Here is a 19,658-nt window from a genome sequence, read left to right on the forward strand (position 1 = left end):
AATTGCCTTTCCAACACATTTCAAAGTCAGCTTTGACTGGATATATGCATGTTTTGAGTTTTTTCCTAATGTACCTTATGTTCCTCCTGGATTTGAGGGCAAACGAGGCAGGAAAAACCCACTTGTTTTTTTCACAGGATATACAATTCTTTTTGGAAAAGAAAACCAAACTAGGTAGGTGTTAATTTACCCCAGGTGGTATGTATAATAATAGAACTTCTACCAGAACAAACTAAAGGAAGAATGAGAAGAAAAATAATGAAATCCATAATGTAATCCAATCTCTTCATTTCCAACGCTGTGAATAATCTCACTTTCATGGTGCCAAGGACTTCCCAAGGAACTCAATACAGGGGAGCCACAGAGAAACATCTGCTGAATTTTGGTTTATGTTACATCATTCTTATCATATGTAGTGAGATGTCTCCTAGTGATATTTTAACAAATTAATCCAATTACCAGAACATCTGAACAGAAAGTATCCAGTGATTACCCTCTGGGTCTAGTAAAGCTTCTTTCATCAAGTCGGGCTATTAGCATTTATTTTTTGGAGAAAAGGTTCATATGACACTATGAATAACTGTAAGGTAGTTTTTGTGATTTTACAGCGCCGTGGTTTTAGTGTATCCACCATATTGGATAAACCATCACAGCTATCTCATTTCACGGCATTGCTATCACCACCCCCCAAAATCCCCGTGGCAGTCAGTCCTAATTCCCAGTTCCTGGCAACCACTAACCTCCTTTCTGTCTCTATGGATTTGTCTGTTCTGGACAATTCATATATATGGAATCATGCAATATGTGGCCTTTGTTACCTGGCTTCTTTCACTTTGCGTAGCGTTTTTAAAGTTCATCCATGTTGTAGCATGTAATAATACTCCATCCCTTTCTACATCTGAATAATATTCCATTGCATGGCTATATCATATTTTGCTTACCCATTCACCAGTTGGACGTTTGGGTTGTTTCCACTGTTTGGCTATTGTGAACAAGGCTATGATGAACATTGATGTATGCGTTTTTATAAGAGAATGATGTCTTCAGTTTTCTCTGGGTATGTACCCAGAAGTGGAATTCCTCCTTCATATGGTAATTCTATGTTTAACTTTATGAAAAACTGTCTCTTTTCCACAACAGCTGCACCATTTCACATTCCCACCAGCAATGTACAAAGGTTCTCATTTCTCCACATTCTTGCCAACATTTTTATCGTCTATCTTTTAATTATAGGCATTGCGGTGGGTGTGAAGTGGCATATATATATATATATTTTTAAATGCTTGGTTACATCAAACATGGTCATACCTGGGCATGAGATGGGGGAAGTCCTCTTCTTATGTAAACACCAAAGAGAGCATCCTTCCCGAGGGAGATGTTAAACTTTAAGAACTGGGGCTGACTGATGTGAATTTGTGACCTCCAAAACACCCCTGGTGGGACTTCTTGTGTCACCCGCCGACCCACTTCTGCTTCACCACTGTCTATGCTGCTGTTTTTCAATGACCAGAGCACTGAAAAAAAAGGAATAAACACCAGTAAGTAAGGTGTATACATTAGCTGGCTGTATATTTCTGTTTAATTACATGCCAGAATTTTTTAAAATATTAAGATTAAACTCCTGGCAAGTTTCTTTTTAAGTCACAGCTAAAACATTTAGGTTTCAAGTAACAAAGCTATAAATCTGCACCCCAGGGCATCTGAATTCTTGGCACAATGCTTTCTGAAATTATGTGATTACTCTTTACTGATCAAATATAATCAGATCTGGAGTCTGATAAGTACATGTAAAGCTTCCAACCATCCAATGTGACTGGGATACAAAAATTATCAGCAGGGGAGGGGAGGGTGATGTTCATTTGGCACCAAATTTAATTCTTGTAGCCTTTCATTATTCTTTCCAGACACAAATATACTCTGACATTTTCAACAAAAATCAGCCCAGAATAAACAAAACAACTCAGTAGAAAATGAAGACTTGAAACTCAAGCAGACCTAATATTGAGTTAGATCTTTCTTTGAGTTAGACGGAGAAGTCTAAGAACCACAGCGAACAACATCTCTCTTTCGTTGATATTAATGCATCTCTGTTGCATGATTTAAAATTGCTTATGTTGAAAATATTGGTTGCTCACAATCAGCATCCTTCAGAACTTTAATAATAGAAATTCCAAAAATATCTATTTTTAAAGTGGAGTTCTTAAAAACAATGAACCAGTCAGCACCTCCTAGACTTCCAAGAGTGGTTTCCCTTGCAACCACAGAACTGAGGAAGAACTGAGAGTGACTACCAGTTGCCCAAGAAAAACAAGTCAATCAGTCTTTCAGAGCTTCATTTTCCTTATCTCTAAAATGCGGGAAAACATCTCATAGTATAAAGGTCATTTGTGATTCCTTCAAATTGATTTTGAACTTGGTAAGAAATATAAAATATTCTTCTATGCCCCTGAGAATTTCTGAACCAACTGAAATCAAACAGAAAGAGCTGAAGTCATTTTTGTTTTGAGGGGAGTCTTTTCATTTCTGGAATCCCTGATCACTTTGGTGACCCTGTAGATCCAAAAACTTTTTCAGCCTGATGGGTCCAGAAAGCTCCCCTCAACATTCTGTGAAGGATTAACTCTTCCGAAAATATTTATCTATTATCTGGCCACCAGATATCACAAAGGTTTTGGATGATCAGGAGAAATGATAAAATTGCTAAAGATTGGCTAAGAGGTGAGTGAACCTGTCTGACTCTGTCTCTTGGTCCCAGTTTCTCTATCTGTAAAATGGAGAGATGACACTTTTGGTTCTCAGAAGGTCTTTCATGTCTAAATTAGAAAAGAAAAACCACAGAATGATTTGAACATATAAAATTTTTCCCTCTTATTTTCTTTAACATGTGAGGTGATTGATTTTTATGCAGCTCAATAAAAAGCCAGCAGGGGCTTAAAATGAAGCAAGAGAAACACTGGTTTGGATCTTAAAAATAGCCCTTTGACCTCTAGGATAATAAAAATAGGGAATGGGGTCCTAAAGAAAGTTTGAAAGCCTCCTTCACATCTCATCTTTATAAGGAAAATTAACAGCCAGAAGTCCTGAGTGGTTCAGACCTTTAGATGAGGACTAGATTTATTTATCAAATATTCTGAATTTTTGTTTTGTTTTGTTTGTTTTTTGAGACAGGGTCTCACTCTGTTGCCTGTGCAGTGGTGACATTTCAGCTCACTGCAACCTGGACCTCCTGGGCTCAAGTGATCCTCCTGCCTCAGACTCCCCAAGTAGCTGGTACTATAGGCATGTACCACCACACCTGTCTGCTTAATTTTTTTGTTGTTGTTGTTAGAGACAAGGTCTCACTATGTTGCCCAGGTACTGGTCTCAGACTCTTGGGCTCAAGTGATCTTCCTGCTTTCAGCTCTCAAAATGCTGGGATGACGTGTGTGAGCCACCACGCCCAGGATGAACTTTTAAATGTTGGCTAACTTTCTAATGGATACTGATTACTTACCTGCAGCGGGAGGAATACAGCATCATGTTTAAAAGCAGAGACCCTGGGCTGAAATCACTGTGGCTCAAATCCTAACTTTGATACTGGCTAAGTGTATCAACTTGCCGTGCTTCAGTCTTCTCCTATATATAGATGGGACACTATTTATTTCACAGGACTGTTACAAGGTTTTAATGAGTTTAGTCTGTGTCAAGCTCTTAGAATAATTTCTGGCACAAAATAAGTATTATTACCTGTAGGGCCCTAAGCCTAAAACGAGTGTTGTTTATTTGGGGTTTTGCTGAAATAATGGCTTGTCCAGGGGGAAACACTTGTTATCACAAGTAGATCAGGAGCTCTCATGACTATAAACTGGAAAGTAAATTTTACTTTAAAATGCGGCATTTGACACCCCTTCCTTGGGGAGGGGATATAATAAAAAGGACCCAATAAGGAAGAGACATAGTAAGAAAGCCACCTGGGGAAGAAGAGTGTGTGGGCGGGCCTCTGATAGGTACCAAAAGAAATCCCAGCAATCACAGCGTGGCAACAAGTTGAAAGCATTATAAATAAAAAAGAAAACTTTAAAAACATGATTCATCTTTAACTTAATAAGCTGGGCTTTCCTTTATGTGTGTTGGGCTTTCCGGGGTTGCCTGGGTTAATGACAGGATATGAAAAACAGGCAGGAAATCAGCACCCACGAGTGCTCTAATCTACTGTGGAAACCAAAATGGATTGTGATGTCAAGCCAGATGCAGATGCCGGACATGTGCAAGGGAGCTTGCCTCTAGAGAGCAGCTGCTCTGGAGAAATTCAGACAAGGAGCCCTAAAGCTTTGTTTCTTATAGCAGGAGGGTCCTCTTCCTTTACTAGACCCTGGCTTCAGGACACCGAGTAAATGAGCTGCCACTACCAGCCAGTACAGGCTAGCTCCTCAGTAGTCACAGCGCCCCCTAGGGTTTTAGATCCTCTCTTCTCTATCCCATTCACTAAATAAGGGAGTGCATTTAGGGGATGAATTATAGAAGTAAGACACAACTGGGTTTGAATCCTGGCTCTGCTTCTTTCATGCTGTGTGACCTTTAGCAGTTTGCTTCACCTCTCTGGGTTTCCAGTTCTTTTTTTTTTTTTTTTTTTGTAAAATGGGAACAATAGTTCTAACTGCCTTGGAGGGTGTTAACAAGTGGAAGTACACAAAAGTGAGATTAGTACAGTGCCTAGCATGAAATAATGGCAAAATAATTGCTAAGTTCTTACGTGAAATGAATAAAATATGAAAAACAGCATGGGAAAGCATCTGACTTTCTTTGCAGAGTAAGAAATTCTCTAAAAGACAGAAGATAGTATGTGCACATGTAACATACATGAATGTCTATGTGTCTATTTGTATATATCTAGCTCTCTATCAAGAGTCTAATTCTTCTGGAGTAGACTAATTCTTCCAGCATAGACTGGAAGTCAGAGCCTGGTTCAGGTCAAGAGCACCTTCACACTGAAGCTCTACTTTCCTTTACAACACCACCTCCACCCCGTCCTCAGCCAGACAAATTGTTTTCTTTGTGTTTCTATCGCAATTACACTTTGGTGCAACCCACAGCAGCTGTTGTTAGGTATTGTACTTGATTTTGCATGCCTACTAAGTCTCTGTCTTTGGATACTGTGCTCCCTGAGGTCAGGCAGAGATGCAGCAGATTCATCTCTGGGTTCTCTAAGCTCTGCACCTGGCAATTGTAAATGATCTATAAATGCTTATTGAACTGGATCAAACTCTACAAACCCATCTGGTGGGGGTATTGTAACCAAACCCCTGTGATGACAGGGTAAAGTGAGAGCCTTAACAAAGATTTACTTTGAAAACTTACATGTGTAAGGAAAATGGATGTGCTGTGGTCAAGAATAGGCCTAGGCAGACATCCAGTCCAGCATGACTCAGCAAGTTTGGAGCATAGGCGCACAACTCTGCTTATTGTGTAACCACGCCATGTGAGGCGCGTTAGGTAACCACTCATGTGAGCTCGTGCTTGGCTGGGAGCCACTGTTGTCTGTAAAAGGTATAACTGCCTTGCTGATGCTGTACATACAGCTTGCTCCCAGGCTTTCTCGTGTCCAGGCTCACTTGCACCCAGGCTCACTCGTACCCAGACAGAGAGAATAAAGCCATGTTGAAACTGTCTACAATTCACTGAGTGCTTTTTCAGCTACCTACCACTATCCCACGGACTCCCCTCAGACCTCAGTTAGAACCTGACAACATGTAAACTGAACATTTATTTACTAAATAAAATAATCTTTTGGGAGCTCTATATGAAATTCACTATTTAAGGAACTTTCCTTGTGGATCCTTTTGAAGAGTCATGAGTAAATACGTAATTTACCTTTCGTGTGAAATCTTACAATAAACAAACAAACCAGGGGAGGTGTGATACAGCAAAAAAATCCTTAGATTAAGAATGAAAAGTTGAGTCCTAGTCATGACTTAATGACTTCGAAATGTTTGTGGAAGGAACAGGTATAAATGAATGATTCCGTTCAAATTCCATCCTTGTTACTAAGCAGCTAGCTAGTTTTAGGAAGATATATTTTTCAAAGTCTCAATGTTCTTATCATATAAAAGTGGCTTGGACCCAAAGATATCTTAAATGGCATTCGTTATTAGCCTATTGTGGTCTGTAGAGTGGGTCAGGAGGATCATTGCTGGGTATATGCCATGAAGGACAGAGAGAGAGAGAGAGAGAAAGAAAGAGAGAGAGAGAGAGAGAGAAAGAGAGAGAGAGAGAAAGAGAGAGAGAGAGAAAGAAAGAGAGAGAGAGAGAGAAAGTGTGTGTGTGTTGGGGGGGGGGAGGGGGTGGGGGGTTGTTAGGAGGGAGGAGGGATTATTAGAAAGTGTTTAGGCTTTGTTGATTAACAGGTTATTTCACTTTTACAAGCTCAATTCATTTAAAAGAAGATATCCATACTGTTAAACAAGCTAGTGTTTGCTTTCAAATTACATTCTTCAGGTGTGGAACTGAATTACACTTTTGCAAAGAGGGGTTTTCACTTTTTACTATATGTACATATACATATTTTCACACACAGTCTTTCTTTCTCTCGCTCTCCATATATAGTCATGAGTCACGTAACAACAGGGATACGTTCTGAGAAATGCATTCTTAGGCAATTTCATAGTTGTGTGAGTATACTCACGCAAACCTAGATGGTGTAGCTTACCACATACCTAGGCTATACAGTATAGCCTATTGCTATAGCATGTTACTATATTGATTACTGTAGGTAACTGTAACTCAATGGCACTCGTGTATCTAAATGTATCTAAATATAGAAAAGACACAGTAAAAAATATGCTATGAGAGATAAAGAATGGTGCACCTGTATAGAATGTGTACCATGAATGGAATTTGCAGCAATGGAAGTTGCTTTGGTTGAGTCAGTGTGTGAGTGATGAGTGAATAGGAAGGCCTAGGACATCACTGTACACTACTTCTGACTTTGTAAATACTATAGACTTAGGCTACACTAAGTTCATAAAAAAAGTAATTACACTATAACATTATGACCACTAAGATGTCGCTAGGTTACAGGAATGTTTCAGCTCCATTATAATCTTATGAGACCACTGCTGAATTTGTGGTCAATCATTGACTGAAACACTGTTTTGCCATGCATGACTGCAATTTATAGGCCTTATTCAAATTTGTCAATTGTTACAGAAATATTCATTACAGCAAAAGAAAAAGGTTTCAAAATGTACTTTTAAAAAATCTTAAAAATGAGTGTGTATAACTTTTGTAATTTTAAAAGCGATGGAAAAAGAGAAAAATGTACAAATACCGCCTCCAAAGAGATAAAAAGAAAAGGTGTTTTTTGTAACTACAACCGGCATGGGAAACCATCTCAGTGACTCTCTTCCTGGAGGTCAAATCCCTGGGCTGATGTCCAGGAGTATAGATCTCTGTTGTTGTCTAGGTCAAAGAGAACAGCATCAAAGCCAGGCTGAGTCCCATGAAGGAGGAGTTGAAGCTGGGCTTCCCTGAGCCATGCCAGCTGTTCCAGGACTACCAATTTGGCCAGTCCCTCACAAGGCACCACTGAGAGGCAGGCAGCAAGGAAACAAAGTAATTAAGGTTTCTATCTTTACCTTAAAGTGTCTAATGCCTAGCTAGACATTTTAAGGTCTAGCTGAATATCCTATTGAGGGGTTCTATGACCTTAAGGAGGCAACATTGCCCAGGGAAGTCAGTCAGTCTGGGTTTGAATCCCAGCTCTGAAAGCTATCAGCTGTGTGCCTTTGGGCTAATCACCAGCCGTCTCTGAGTCTGTCTACTCATCTGTATGTTGGGGTGCTTCTGCATGTTGTATCTAACTTGTAGGTGCTTCTACGTCTTCCTATCCTGTCTGTCGTGGTGCTGCCTAAAATCAGCTCTAACTACTTTTTTCAAATGGGTGGGGGGGGGTAAATTTGTGATGGCCTAATAAAACATATAGGTTGCCTACTGTAGGCACCATTAATGAAAGAGTGCCAATGGTGGAGTGCATCTTAATAAAACAAGCATTTTCCAGAGCAGCTGAAATCAATATACAGTGAGTGGCCAGTACGTCTGCAGACTGGGAGGGGCAGACGACAGGTCACATGTATTAAGATATGATGATCAGAGGAAACCGCATCACGAGTTCTTTCTCTGCAGATTGCTGGTGTTGGGTGTGGTCTAGCTGCTTCTCACATGGGCAACTCTGTGCAGCCTGCTTTAGTGAAGAGCAGCCAGATTTTATTTATTTAACAATGATTAAGAAATGTCCTAAACAATGTTGGGTGGAGCATTCATTCATACTTTCATGCAACAAATATTTATCAGGCATTGACTATAATAGTAAGTATTCTTTGGTCAACATCAGAGTTGGAGTGTGTGTTGTATTCGCATGATCTCTTATCTAGGCAGCCTGTAGGCCAGGGTCCTATGGATTAACTTTGAATTAGGGGCATCAAGAGAAGAGGCATTAAACAGCGTTCTGTCATCACTCTGTGAAGGCCTCACCAGTATCCTTGGGTTCTAGGCAATGACTGGGCCCGGTATCCTGGCATGCAGGACCCAGTCCAACTCATGTCTCCCAGAGCTGGGCTTCCATGCAAACCTTTCAGTCTACCCAAGAGCTGCACAATGAAAAGTGTGTATGATGATCATTTTGCCGTAAGAAGCACGTGCTTAAGGTATGATGGTTCTGGCTAGTTCATTTTTAGCTTAGAGATGAGATTTCTGGGTTTTCAGAGGCAACATTCTAATGATCAATTTTACAGGATAGTCCAACTATATAACTCCACGGAAGACTGCTCATGTAAATGTGAAACTATTGCCTATTTCTGAAACATGTACCTAAAATTTCAACCAGTTAAATAAGACTGATGCTGAGCAAGACGACAGCTTTCCATAGCCACATTAGGAGCTAATCATTTCAGAAAATGTTGCCATAATTCATTTACAGAAACAGCAAAACTATTCCCCAAACAAGTGATAAAGAGAATGGACTCAGAGTCATACCAGGGAAATGAAGCCTCATATTAATACCTCCTAACTTAACAGAACTCCGGAGGCACCTCAGCATAAATCTGCCTTGCAGATTATTCTGCCTCACATATTTTTATCTATTGCAAATAAAATGGAATTCAGAATATTGCTACAGTCATTACACCTTGTTTCCATTTATTTGGGAATCAGGACAACCATCTGAGGATTCCGTTTAACCAACAGAAAAGTGAAAAGATTCTTCCAAGGACCTTAGATTCACTGCCCAAGAATACAGCTCATCCGAGACATCAGCAGCCCATCAGCCTTCACCCTGCTGCTGGCTGGCTGGCTGGCTCTAGTTCAGGAATGTAATTCCATCCTGAAAGTCACTGCTTCTGTGATGGTGTTCACAACATCACACAATAATGACTTTTAGAAAATGTGTCAGCTCCTGGAACTACATGTGGCTTTTACATCTTTTGAAATTTCAATTTGTTGTATTAGATAAAAAGAGTCAACTCTGCCATTAGGAATGTTAACAAGTATTTATACCTATGAATCTTCAGGTGAACTTGCTCCTGCATTAATGTTTAATTTAGTTTACTATTATTGACAGTGGATAAAATTTATTGAGCGGTAGCTAATCACCAGGTAATCCCCTGATACTCTTATGATTTTTCCTGTTTTTCAGATGAGAGAATTGAGGTTCATGGAAGATAAGTGACTTGCTTAGAGTCACACAGCTTTTTATTGGAAGATCTGTGATCAAAACCCATGTCTGACAGACACTAAAACTCATTTGGCTAACCCCTATGCTGACTGAACCCCTATTCAGGCCTACAGTCATCCCTTGATATCCACAGAGTATTGATTCCAGAACCCCTGTGGATACCAAAATCTGTAAATGCTCAAGCCCCTTATATAAAATGGTGTAGTATTTTCACATAACCTATGTACATCTTCCTCTATAATTCAAATTATCTCTAGATTACTTATAATACCTAATACAAGGTAAATCTATGTAAATAGTTGTTATACTATCATTTTCATTTGTATTTTTGGTATTATTATTATTATTCCAAATACTGTATTTTCAATCTGAGGTTGGTTGAATCTGTGGCTGTGGAACCTGTGGGTATGAAGGGCCAACTGTATACCAGAGTTATACCAGAGGTGCGTATTTAGAGATCACAGACTAGATATCTGGGTGTACAAGTTAACTCTGAAAGAGAAGTGTGGCCAATGAGGATATGGGCAAATACACGGACAGGGAAACTGGATCTCATTATTAACGCTCACGTTAAACTACCATGATGCTGTGTACAACATAAACTATGCAATTTAGAATGGGGCTATGGGTGGCAATCAAAAGCAAAAGTCTACTAACATGAGTGCATGTAAGTAGTACCCACCTGCAACAATGTAGAACAGCACGGCCTCCTAAATGAGGGGAGTCGTTGGGTTGGTACTTAGGATGTTGGTATATTTGCCAGTAGACGTGCAGTAATGGGGTGTTTGGCTCAAACATAATGACCCTTTGCCCTTCTGGGAACTTCACCGACTTTGGAAAAGCCTATATAGGGAAGTGATCATTTTAAAACCCTGGGCTGTGTTCATTGAGAGGCTGATGAGAGCCAGAGGAAGAATTTACCAACCTCCCTGCTAATCTGGCTCCTAGTACCATGCATTAAGCCAACTAGTAAAAATCATTATGAAGTTTTTGCTGAAAGGGCAAGTGTAGAAAAACATGTTTCTAAACAGAATAACAGTCTTTGCCATTTTTTCCAACTTGCATACCATCTGGAAATTCTAATTTTTTTTTTCAAAGGGTAGGAAGGAAATGTGCTCCAGGCACAAATAAATGTTTACAGCTGAGTTATAAACTGAGAATGGTAGGGCTTAAAACAGACAGGCTGGCAGTGATGGAACTCAAGCTGCAGTGAGACAAATAACGCAGCGTGGAGGGGGCCGACGTGGTGTACACACTGGCCCTTTGGAATAGGAAGACTGGCTTCCCACTGACCTCATCAAGCCAACGTTCGGGAAGAAATTTTCATCTGGGGTTTGGTTAATTCTTAGAAGGTAAAGGGAAAAGGTGAAGTGGTAGTATTGTCTATCTTGATATTCTGAAGGTAGTTTTCACCCTTTGTTTTATTTTTCAGCTTTACATTTTAAAAAACAAAGATGAGGTCTCGCTTTGTTGCCCATGCTGGTCTCGACATCCTGGCCTTAAATGATTCTCTCACTTTAGGATCCCAGAGTGTTGGGATTACAGGCATGAGCCACTGCGCCTGGTTGGTCTTCACCTTTGGAAAATATAGCCTCTTGTAAGATGTGACGGGCCATGGAAACTTGTTAAATGGAACAGCTGAGAGATGTAGTGATGACATCAGCGACAACTAAGATTCGTGGATCATTTATCACATGCCTGATGCCACGTGCAATGTTTTACAAGGGTCATCTCATTTATGATGGACAGCAAGCTTATGAGGGACTTGCATTTCACTAATGAGAAATTGGAGGCTGAGAGAGAATAAAGGACCTGCTTACAGTCACATAGTTGCTAAGTGATGGAGATGGTGTTTGTATTCACCAGACCAGCTCCAAAAGCCTCTATTATAGAGCATCTTCCAATGGAAAGTTACCAAGAATATATTATAACTAGTGCTTGGTCAAGAAGGAAGAAGTGATGTACTGGGAGTTTGATCTTCCCCTTCTGGCTTCCTGTAACTTGGATAGTTATGGGAGAAGTTCTAGAAAAGTGGAAATGGGGTTGGGAATGAGTCAGAGCAGCCATCTAACTTTTTATTATTTTTTTTAAAGGGTCAGATGGTAAATAGTTTAGGCTTTTTAGGCCATATAGTCTCTGTGGCACCCACTCAGTTCCACTGCTGTCTTCTGAAAGTAGCCACAGACAACAGGTAATAGTCATGGTGGTGCTCCATTAAAACTTGATTTATAAAAGCAGGCAGCTGGCGAGATTTGGTCCATGAGATGTAGTTTGCTGACCCCTGATATAGAGGGCAACTTGAATCTAAAATGAGTGATAGGTTTTGAGAATGATCCATGCAATTCTATACTTGAGAGTTTATTCTTTCGTAAAATCCGTGCACAAATTGGGTACATATGATGTGCCCTTTAAAAATCTCTTGTATACTTTCCCTGGGCCTGGCCAATCAAACTGGATTCCCTTATGTAATCTGACCAGGTCAGATATTGAATCGTCTTTCTCCAGGCTTATCTAATCCCAGATCTACAGAGAGAGTTCTCCGTGCCCTTGTAATGAAGATGCATGAGTTCATTCCTTTTAACGTAGAAATACATGCAAGATGGTGAGTGATTCTGGCAGGCTGGCTGTTCCTTCTTCTTGATGCGAAAGCCAACAACTGTCCATGTTAAGGTTTAATTGAAGGAGAGCAGAGGAAAGAAAAATAAGGCTCAAACAACAACAAATGAAAAAGGGAAAGGCAAAGACCAAAGAATGTACTTTTCCAACTAATTAATCAAGTGCTTTGTTTCCACTAACATATCAGAGTGTGTAGGCTGCCCTGTCTATTAGACTTGCTCCCAAACCTGAAGAATGTAAATACTCCTAAAGACCAGGTAATGAAATCTCTATCGATGTGCCATCTTAGATGGGACTCACATGTCTGTGTTTTGCTTACATTTTAATTTGCTTCTGCTGGATACTTAGCCAGTAATTGCTTAATGAGATTATCCTCCTTGGCAATGTGTGGTGTAGCTTGATTAAAACACTGGAGTGAAGAAGTATCGTATACCAAAAAACGGAGGGGGTGTTATTTAATTAACTTATTGCCAATATATCTTGATTGTCTCTTTGAAACACTGGAAAAGTAGTCGATTGGAATTGATTCAGGTTATCTAAATGTATAGAATTGGGGAGTGGGGAGCAGGGAGGTCACTGGGTATAGAAATTCAAACCTACAGTCACTTTTGATAAAAGAAATAGGAGCCGGTGAGAGAACTCAACATATTTTAGTCATTTTATAAGCCAAACCTTAAAACAACTTAAGAAGAGATCTGATCTGTCTGTAAGTTTCAAATTTTATTTCACCTCTAAGCAATTTTAAATTCTCACACTTTTTTCTTAATTATTCTATCAATAAAATTCACTCGACAATGATTTGGCAAACATTTTGTCTGTCTCAGCTGGGCGCAGTGGCTCACACCTGTAATCCCAGCACTTTCAGAGGCCGAGGTGGGCGGATTGCCTGAGCTCAGGAGTTCGAAACCAGCCCGGGCAACACAGTGAAACCTTGTCTCTACTAAAATACAAAAAATTAGCCGGGCGTGGAGGCATGGGCCTGCTACTCGGGAAGCTGAGGTAGGAGAATTGCTTGAACCCAGGAGGCGGAGGTTTCGGTGAGCTGAGATTGTGCCACTGCACTCCAGCCTGGTCAACAGAGCGAGACTCCATCTCAAACAAAACAAAACAACAAAACAAAAAAAAATTTTGTCTGTTTTGTAACTTATTTGGAAAATATCTGAATTAGTAATGATTTATACAACATTTTCAAAAGCATGTTGCATATGAGGGGAAAAATTCTGGGCTTTCCAAAGACACAGTGGAAAGTGTTTCTTCATTTGTTAATTTAGAGACACATATTCTTGTGCTTTTAAGACTTGCTCTCTGGGTGTGGAATGCAAAAGGTGGTGAGGAGCAGAGGCAGAAATAGAGGCTTCCTCATAAAAGGGAGGGGGGCTTGATCTTGACCTTACTTTATGGAAGCCAGTAGAGGTCAGCGATTCCCACTTATGAAGGACACTACTCAAAAAGCATTTGTATGCAACTTCAGAATGTATACACATATAAACAATGCCTCTGAACCGAATGATAGAATATGCACATTCATTTCATATGTGTACTCCGTATTCCTCTGAAGGGATGAGGTTCTGACTTGTAGATTAAAGGACATTTATGGATAAAATGTGACAGAGACCCCATAAAGCAGGGTTTCCAAGTGTAACACTACTGTCATCTTGGAAGGAGATAATTCTTCATCACAGGGGGCTGTCCTGTGTATTACAGGTTGTTTAACAGCATCTCTGACCCTATCCACTAGATGCCAGCCATGCCCACTCTAATTGTGACATCAAAATAGTCTTCACACATTGCCAAATGTCCTCTAGGGGTGCAAAAAATGCCCTGGCTAAGAACCGTTGCCCTAGAGAAAACTGAAGGAGCAGACAGTATCAAGTACTGGGGGTGACCAGGTTTCAAATCTGAGGTCAATAAATTTGGCTCTGGGCTTTTTGGTCAGTTAAGGCAGAACGTGGTCAGTTAAGGCAAAATATACTTTTCAGTTACAGGTCTAGTTTAACTTATCTGATAATGGAAAGCATATAATTTCATCCTCAGATAAAACTTTTCATGCTTACTTAAAGGTAATTTAGTGTTACGATTATGACAGATGAGTACAGTGATTCTTAAAGACTGGATAAAAAGACAAAAAAAGTCATCCTCAAAGCATTAGGACAGCTCTGGGGAGGATAATTGAAGCAGCATTAGCATCTCAGGATGACTAATGTGTACCTCTGGGGGCAGATGAATTCTGGAATCTTCTCTGAGGAAAATGACTCCTTGAAGGAAAGCTCCAACATCCTGCCCAAAGACACGCAGGGCACAGCTCTGAGTCCAAATTTGTACCTATTTGGGTAAATTTCTATAACCTTCTGGGCCTGAGTTTCTAGAGAGATTTTTCCTTCCTTTAATGTTATACAATACTAAACCTGGCAGGCAATAGGTGCCTAATAAATGCTACTTTCTTTCTCTTCGTTGAAATATCCCTGTAAGGTGTTTTCAAAATGTGGGGATGAAGTGGCTAAAAGGCAGAGTGTGCACGTTGGAGAAACGCTTTAATACAATCTCTCCCTTGGAATTTCCATTCCGAAGGAAGCATATCTCACCCGTGCCAGCCTGGCTAACCATTCCATTGACTGCTCTGTCTTTTAATTGCTCCAGTCTCACCTCCCCATGATTCTGTTTTCTCTCCTCCTTCTTAGCTCCTCGTTAGCACTTTTTTTTTTTTTTCTGCAAGGATACAGTTGCCTGATTGCTTCAATAAACATTTCTATTGTCCCCTTCACTGTTCTGAGAGGAGAAGCTTTGTTGCCGAGTTGTCAAAACTCCTTTCTATTCTCCCCCAAAGCAGAGCAGCTCCGAGCCTTTTCTCTTTCATGCCAAGCCAGGCAGCTTCCTCCCCAGGGAGGCTGCACCTCTCCTCCTGGGAGAGGGACCCAGTCTGACGGCATGTGCTGCCTGCTGCTCTCTGCCTTCTGATTAGGCAAGACTTTCTCCTGCTGCTGCTGCTGCTGCCACTCCAGCTGCTGCTGTGGCTGCTATTTCTGCACAGGCCTTGGGATGCTTTCAAGTAGCTCTGGACCATGCCAGTTGCTGCAGAGAGCATAGGTATGCACATTGCTCTGAGCAGGCATCGCATCAGCTCTGAGTGATCCAGCCAAATACAGCTGACAGGAACAGCAAACAGCCCTTAATGAGGGCACCTATGAAAGGCAACGATTTCTTTTTTTCCCCTTTTCTTTTCCTTTTTTGCATACCTTCCAAGATGTGGACTAGAAAACCTGAACCAGCTGGCAAGAGCTCGGAATTTTCCTGTGACCTCAAGAGGGCAAGCAGCAGCTGTAACCTCACCTTTGCCTCCAGATGGCATTGTTGCCACATCATCGTTTCCTGGTAAGCCGGTCCTTATCCCATTGTTAAAGGTGTGCCCATCTGCAGGCTGGAGTTGCCAATTGAGTCCGAGCAGATGCATTGCTGCAGGAGAGACAAAGTAATGAAAATATGAATAGATAATTCAGCAATGCAAATGTCAAGGGGGAGGGCCAGGTGCCTTTTTCCAAGCGATTGCCATTTAAGGAAGCTGCGTTCAAAAATGGCTTGCCCCCGGCCACAGGGATTAGCTAAATACAGAAAGCAGAGTGCTGGTGCTCACAGTCTCAGGGGGACAGGATCCCTCATGGCGGGCTGAGGAGGGAGGAGAAAACACAGCCTAGATCTTCCAAATGGTGCCACCAGGGAGGGGAAAATGGCCCTTTCCAATCACAGTAAAGAGTGCTGCTCTACCTCACCCATCCTTTCTACACTCTGGATACAACTGCTTTTAGACTATTAGTCTAGGGGCATTGACAAGGACTGTTTTCCCCAAACTACACACTCACAAGTAAATCAGCTTCAAAGGAGGCTACCCAAATGGTCTGTTTGCTGGTTCCTGCTCTGAACCATCAGTGCAGCCGGCAGCATCTATAATGGTATCGGCCCATTTGAAAGCCCACCTCCCTAAGTATTTCAAGCTTTTAAAATATTTTTCCTTTCCACCCATCTTCATGATAAGTGGATACGTTTCAGCGCATTGTAGAAAAAGCTTGGGGGGTTAATGATGGTGGAATAGGGTCCTTTTCTGAAAATATTACTATTCCTTCTCTCTCTGTTGCTTTAACTTTAGCAGAGTATGAAATGAAACAGAGCTCTGAGGTACCGCCTGCTCTTTGCTAAGGCACTGAGCACATCCGCAGAAGTCTTGACTCCCATGGGCACTTCAAGTCGTCAAACAGACTTCCGGTTTTCCTTGTCATCCTGGCTGTGCCAACTTCCCACCATGAGTTTAGCAAACTTAACACACCCCTATCCCTGATGGTTCTTGGTGAGTTATTTCTACTGAGTGGAATGAAAAGCAAACCCCAAACACTTCTGTATCCTTTCAGAGCCCTTATCTAAGACATGCTTCATTTGAGAATAAGTAAGGAATTTATTCCCCCGCATGCCTCTCATTCAAACGATGTCTCGCATTTCAGCTAGACACAGGTTGATGCTGTTGCTTCATTCCTATCACCGGGAGAGAAAGGGCTGTGGACAGGGAAAGGTTCGGAGTCTGATGTGGGGATGGGAGAAACAATTAACCGCAGGAAACACAATTAACAATGCTTAGGAAACTGTTCACACAGCAATTAATTCTGCATGCCTACCACCACTTAAAGTCAGACTGCATTCTATTAAGGTTAAAAACCTATCTTCAAACAATATGGCTCAGATTGACAGCCACAGATGAAGGTAGCAAGGTGTCCGTGGTGTGTGTATGTGTGTGTGTGTGTGTGTCTGCTTTTCACTTACACTCTTCTCCTTCTTAGAACCATATTTTCTTTCTATATATTCCTCTGAAGTGCAAAGCTCACTGCTGCAACTTCTCAAGATGATAAATAGTAATAAGAGTAAGTGACATTTACTGTATACTTTCCATCAAGGTAACACCTAATTTTCTCCTGCAGTTTATCCGTTATATGTAGGTCACTTACTTGAAGAGACCAGATTCCATTGCCTCAAATAATGACATATTTTCACTGTACAGAGGTCAGGAAATGAGAACTAATCGTGGTGGCTTCAAGATAACGATAGCTTCTGATTTGTAATTACCAGGTGAAGGAAGCCAAGGAATTAGCTATTTTAAAATAATTTTTTTTTAATGATACTGTCGGGTTATTGAAGCTCTCCTTGGGCCAGCTGCAAGTGCACTAGAGATGCAGTTCTTTCAAGGAGGGTCTTAAGACAGGTAGTGCAGGTACCACTGGAGCCCAGACCTAACAAAGCTTTGATTTCCATCTATGGAAGGAGCGGGAAGGAGCGGTGGGTCCCATCAGGCAAAGATGACAACCTCCCCAACACCCCATCCCAACCTCTAGTCAAAACTGCTCTGCTCTTATAGCACTCTATCTTGCCATTCTAAGGTGCAGAACACATTGCAACTGTCAGCTTTGGGAGAAAAGCAAGCACACAATACCCTGATGTTACTAAACAGAAAGAGACATCCCTGCAACTGTGTTTTCTCTGCTTCCAAGGATGCCTTCTCTCCTGCCTCCCCTCCCCGCCTTTTCTTTGTTTTGGGTTCCATAGCATCTTTTTATTATTTTTATTTTTAAAAAGTATCCTGAAAATAAGAAAACTGCAGATGAGGTGGAAAGGGTTAGGGTCAGAGGACACCAGTAACTTCTCAGACAACTCCCAGGAGTGAGAAGAAGAATAAGAAAGTGAGATAGAGACGGGAGAAGGGGCAAAGCCAAATCTGCTGAGCTTGAGAACTGTCCTCCCAGAAGCAGCAAAGCAACAAAAATGAAACTCAAGTTTGGGCATATTTTCTGTTGTTGAATTGAACATTAAGTAAATAAGTGAGAATTATATCGGGGTATAACCACCTTCTCTTGTTTTTTGGAAGTATCTGAAATAGGTTTTTGGTGGCATTTTTTTTTCTTTGATCAGCCATTCCTTCTCTCTCACTTGAATATGAAAATGAGACGCGCTCTCTGGCCTGTGGGGAGGGACTAAAGTGTCCTTAGGATAAAGACCCCAGGGAGCTGTGAAGTAAATGAGTTTCCTGACTAATGAGAGCCCTATTTCTTATTCTGCTACTGATTTGCTCTATGGCTTGGGCTGAGAAATCAGTCTCTCAATCAATCTCTCCCTTTACCTTTTACAAAGGTTTCCCTCTACAGGTAGAATAATGGCTCCTTAAGGGCCAGAGAGAGGTTACACATCTGCAACCCCCAAAAGATCTGACAGTGTCTTGAATATAAATGGCACCTCATCAATATTTATTGGAATAGATAATGACACACGGGGGGCAGATTTGGGGGGTTGGATTGTAGGATGTTATATGCTTATAAATTAAAAAATACATCATCACAGGCATAGAAGATGGGGTAGAACAGTGCTGGTAGCAATATGGACTAGTTTGCAAAGGGAAGGATATTTTAATTATCAGCATATCAGCACCAATCATTGAACCTTTTCTGTAGCCAGGTACTACAGTAGACATTCTAAAGGCATTATCTGAAGACTCAGAGGTAGGTACTATTATCATCCCCATTTCACAGATGAGGAAACTATTGACTGTGAAGATTGATAACAGGGGGATTTCAGAATCAGAAGGCAATTACTGTGGGAGGTGGCTATCTGCTTCCTATTTCATATTTCATAGTGATCTGGTTACAAATTCTATGGGCAATGGAGTCTCAGCAAATCTCATCTTCGTTTCAAAACTCATAAAACTCACTGGGGTTGGTGAATGACCACACCCCTTACCGAAACGGGTTAGATTTCTTCATCCTGTTGAATTCAGCACATACTTTGTCACACAGTCATTCTGGGTCTTCAGTGAAGATGATGTGGGCTACAGCCATGGCTGACCAGTGATAGAATACAGCAGGAGTGAAGATGTGAACTGTTACTGTTATAAGCCACTGAGAGTTTGGGGTTGTTTGTTACAGCAGCATGTCTGAGACTACCTTGACTGATACACTCACTTACAAGGAAACTAGGAAATGGCATATTTGTACAGCAAATCTTTGCATTCTTTTAGGTTGTATTGGGTTAGAAGCCTTTCTGGAACTCAGCCAGAGAGAATTACACATACTTTGGGCCACTATATTTGTTCCTATGAACAACAACAAAAAACAGCACTGTAAACATGATGTCATAATACCTCCAATTTTAGTTTACTCTCAGAGCCAGACTTAGAAATCAGAGCTGGATGAGGTGGCTTCCACCTATAATCCCAGCACTTTGGGAGGTTGAGGCAAGAGGATCGCTTGAGGTCATATGTTCAAGACCAGCCTGTGCAACATAGGAAAGCCCTATCTCTACAAAAAAATTA

At 41.0% G+C, this 19,658-nt stretch overlaps 1 protein-coding gene across 11 annotated transcripts in view; it reads right to left on the minus strand.

The window, feature by feature from the left end:
• The window catches only part of TENM2 (teneurin transmembrane protein 2), a 1,283,391-nt gene that overhangs the window by 198,557 nt on the left and 1,065,176 nt on the right, over window positions 1-19,658 (minus strand). For all 11 annotated transcript variants that reach the window (XM_032252759.1, XM_032252757.1, XM_032252755.1 and 8 more), the window contains 2 exons: window positions 15,650-15,772; window positions 1,309-1,514 (listed from right to left, as the gene is read on the minus strand). In XM_032252759.1, the coding sequence (XP_032108650.1) occupies window positions 1,309-1,514; window positions 15,650-15,772 (329 nt within the window). The remainder of the gene's footprint in view (window positions 1-1,308; window positions 1,515-15,649; window positions 15,773-19,658) is intronic.

This window comes from Sapajus apella, unplaced genomic scaffold (assembly GCF_009761245.1).
Source record: "Sapajus apella isolate SASKATOON/1434 unplaced genomic scaffold, GSC_monkey_1.0 scaffold79, whole genome shotgun sequence".
NCBI classification, from domain to species: domain Eukaryota; kingdom Metazoa; phylum Chordata; class Mammalia; order Primates; family Cebidae; genus Sapajus; species Sapajus apella.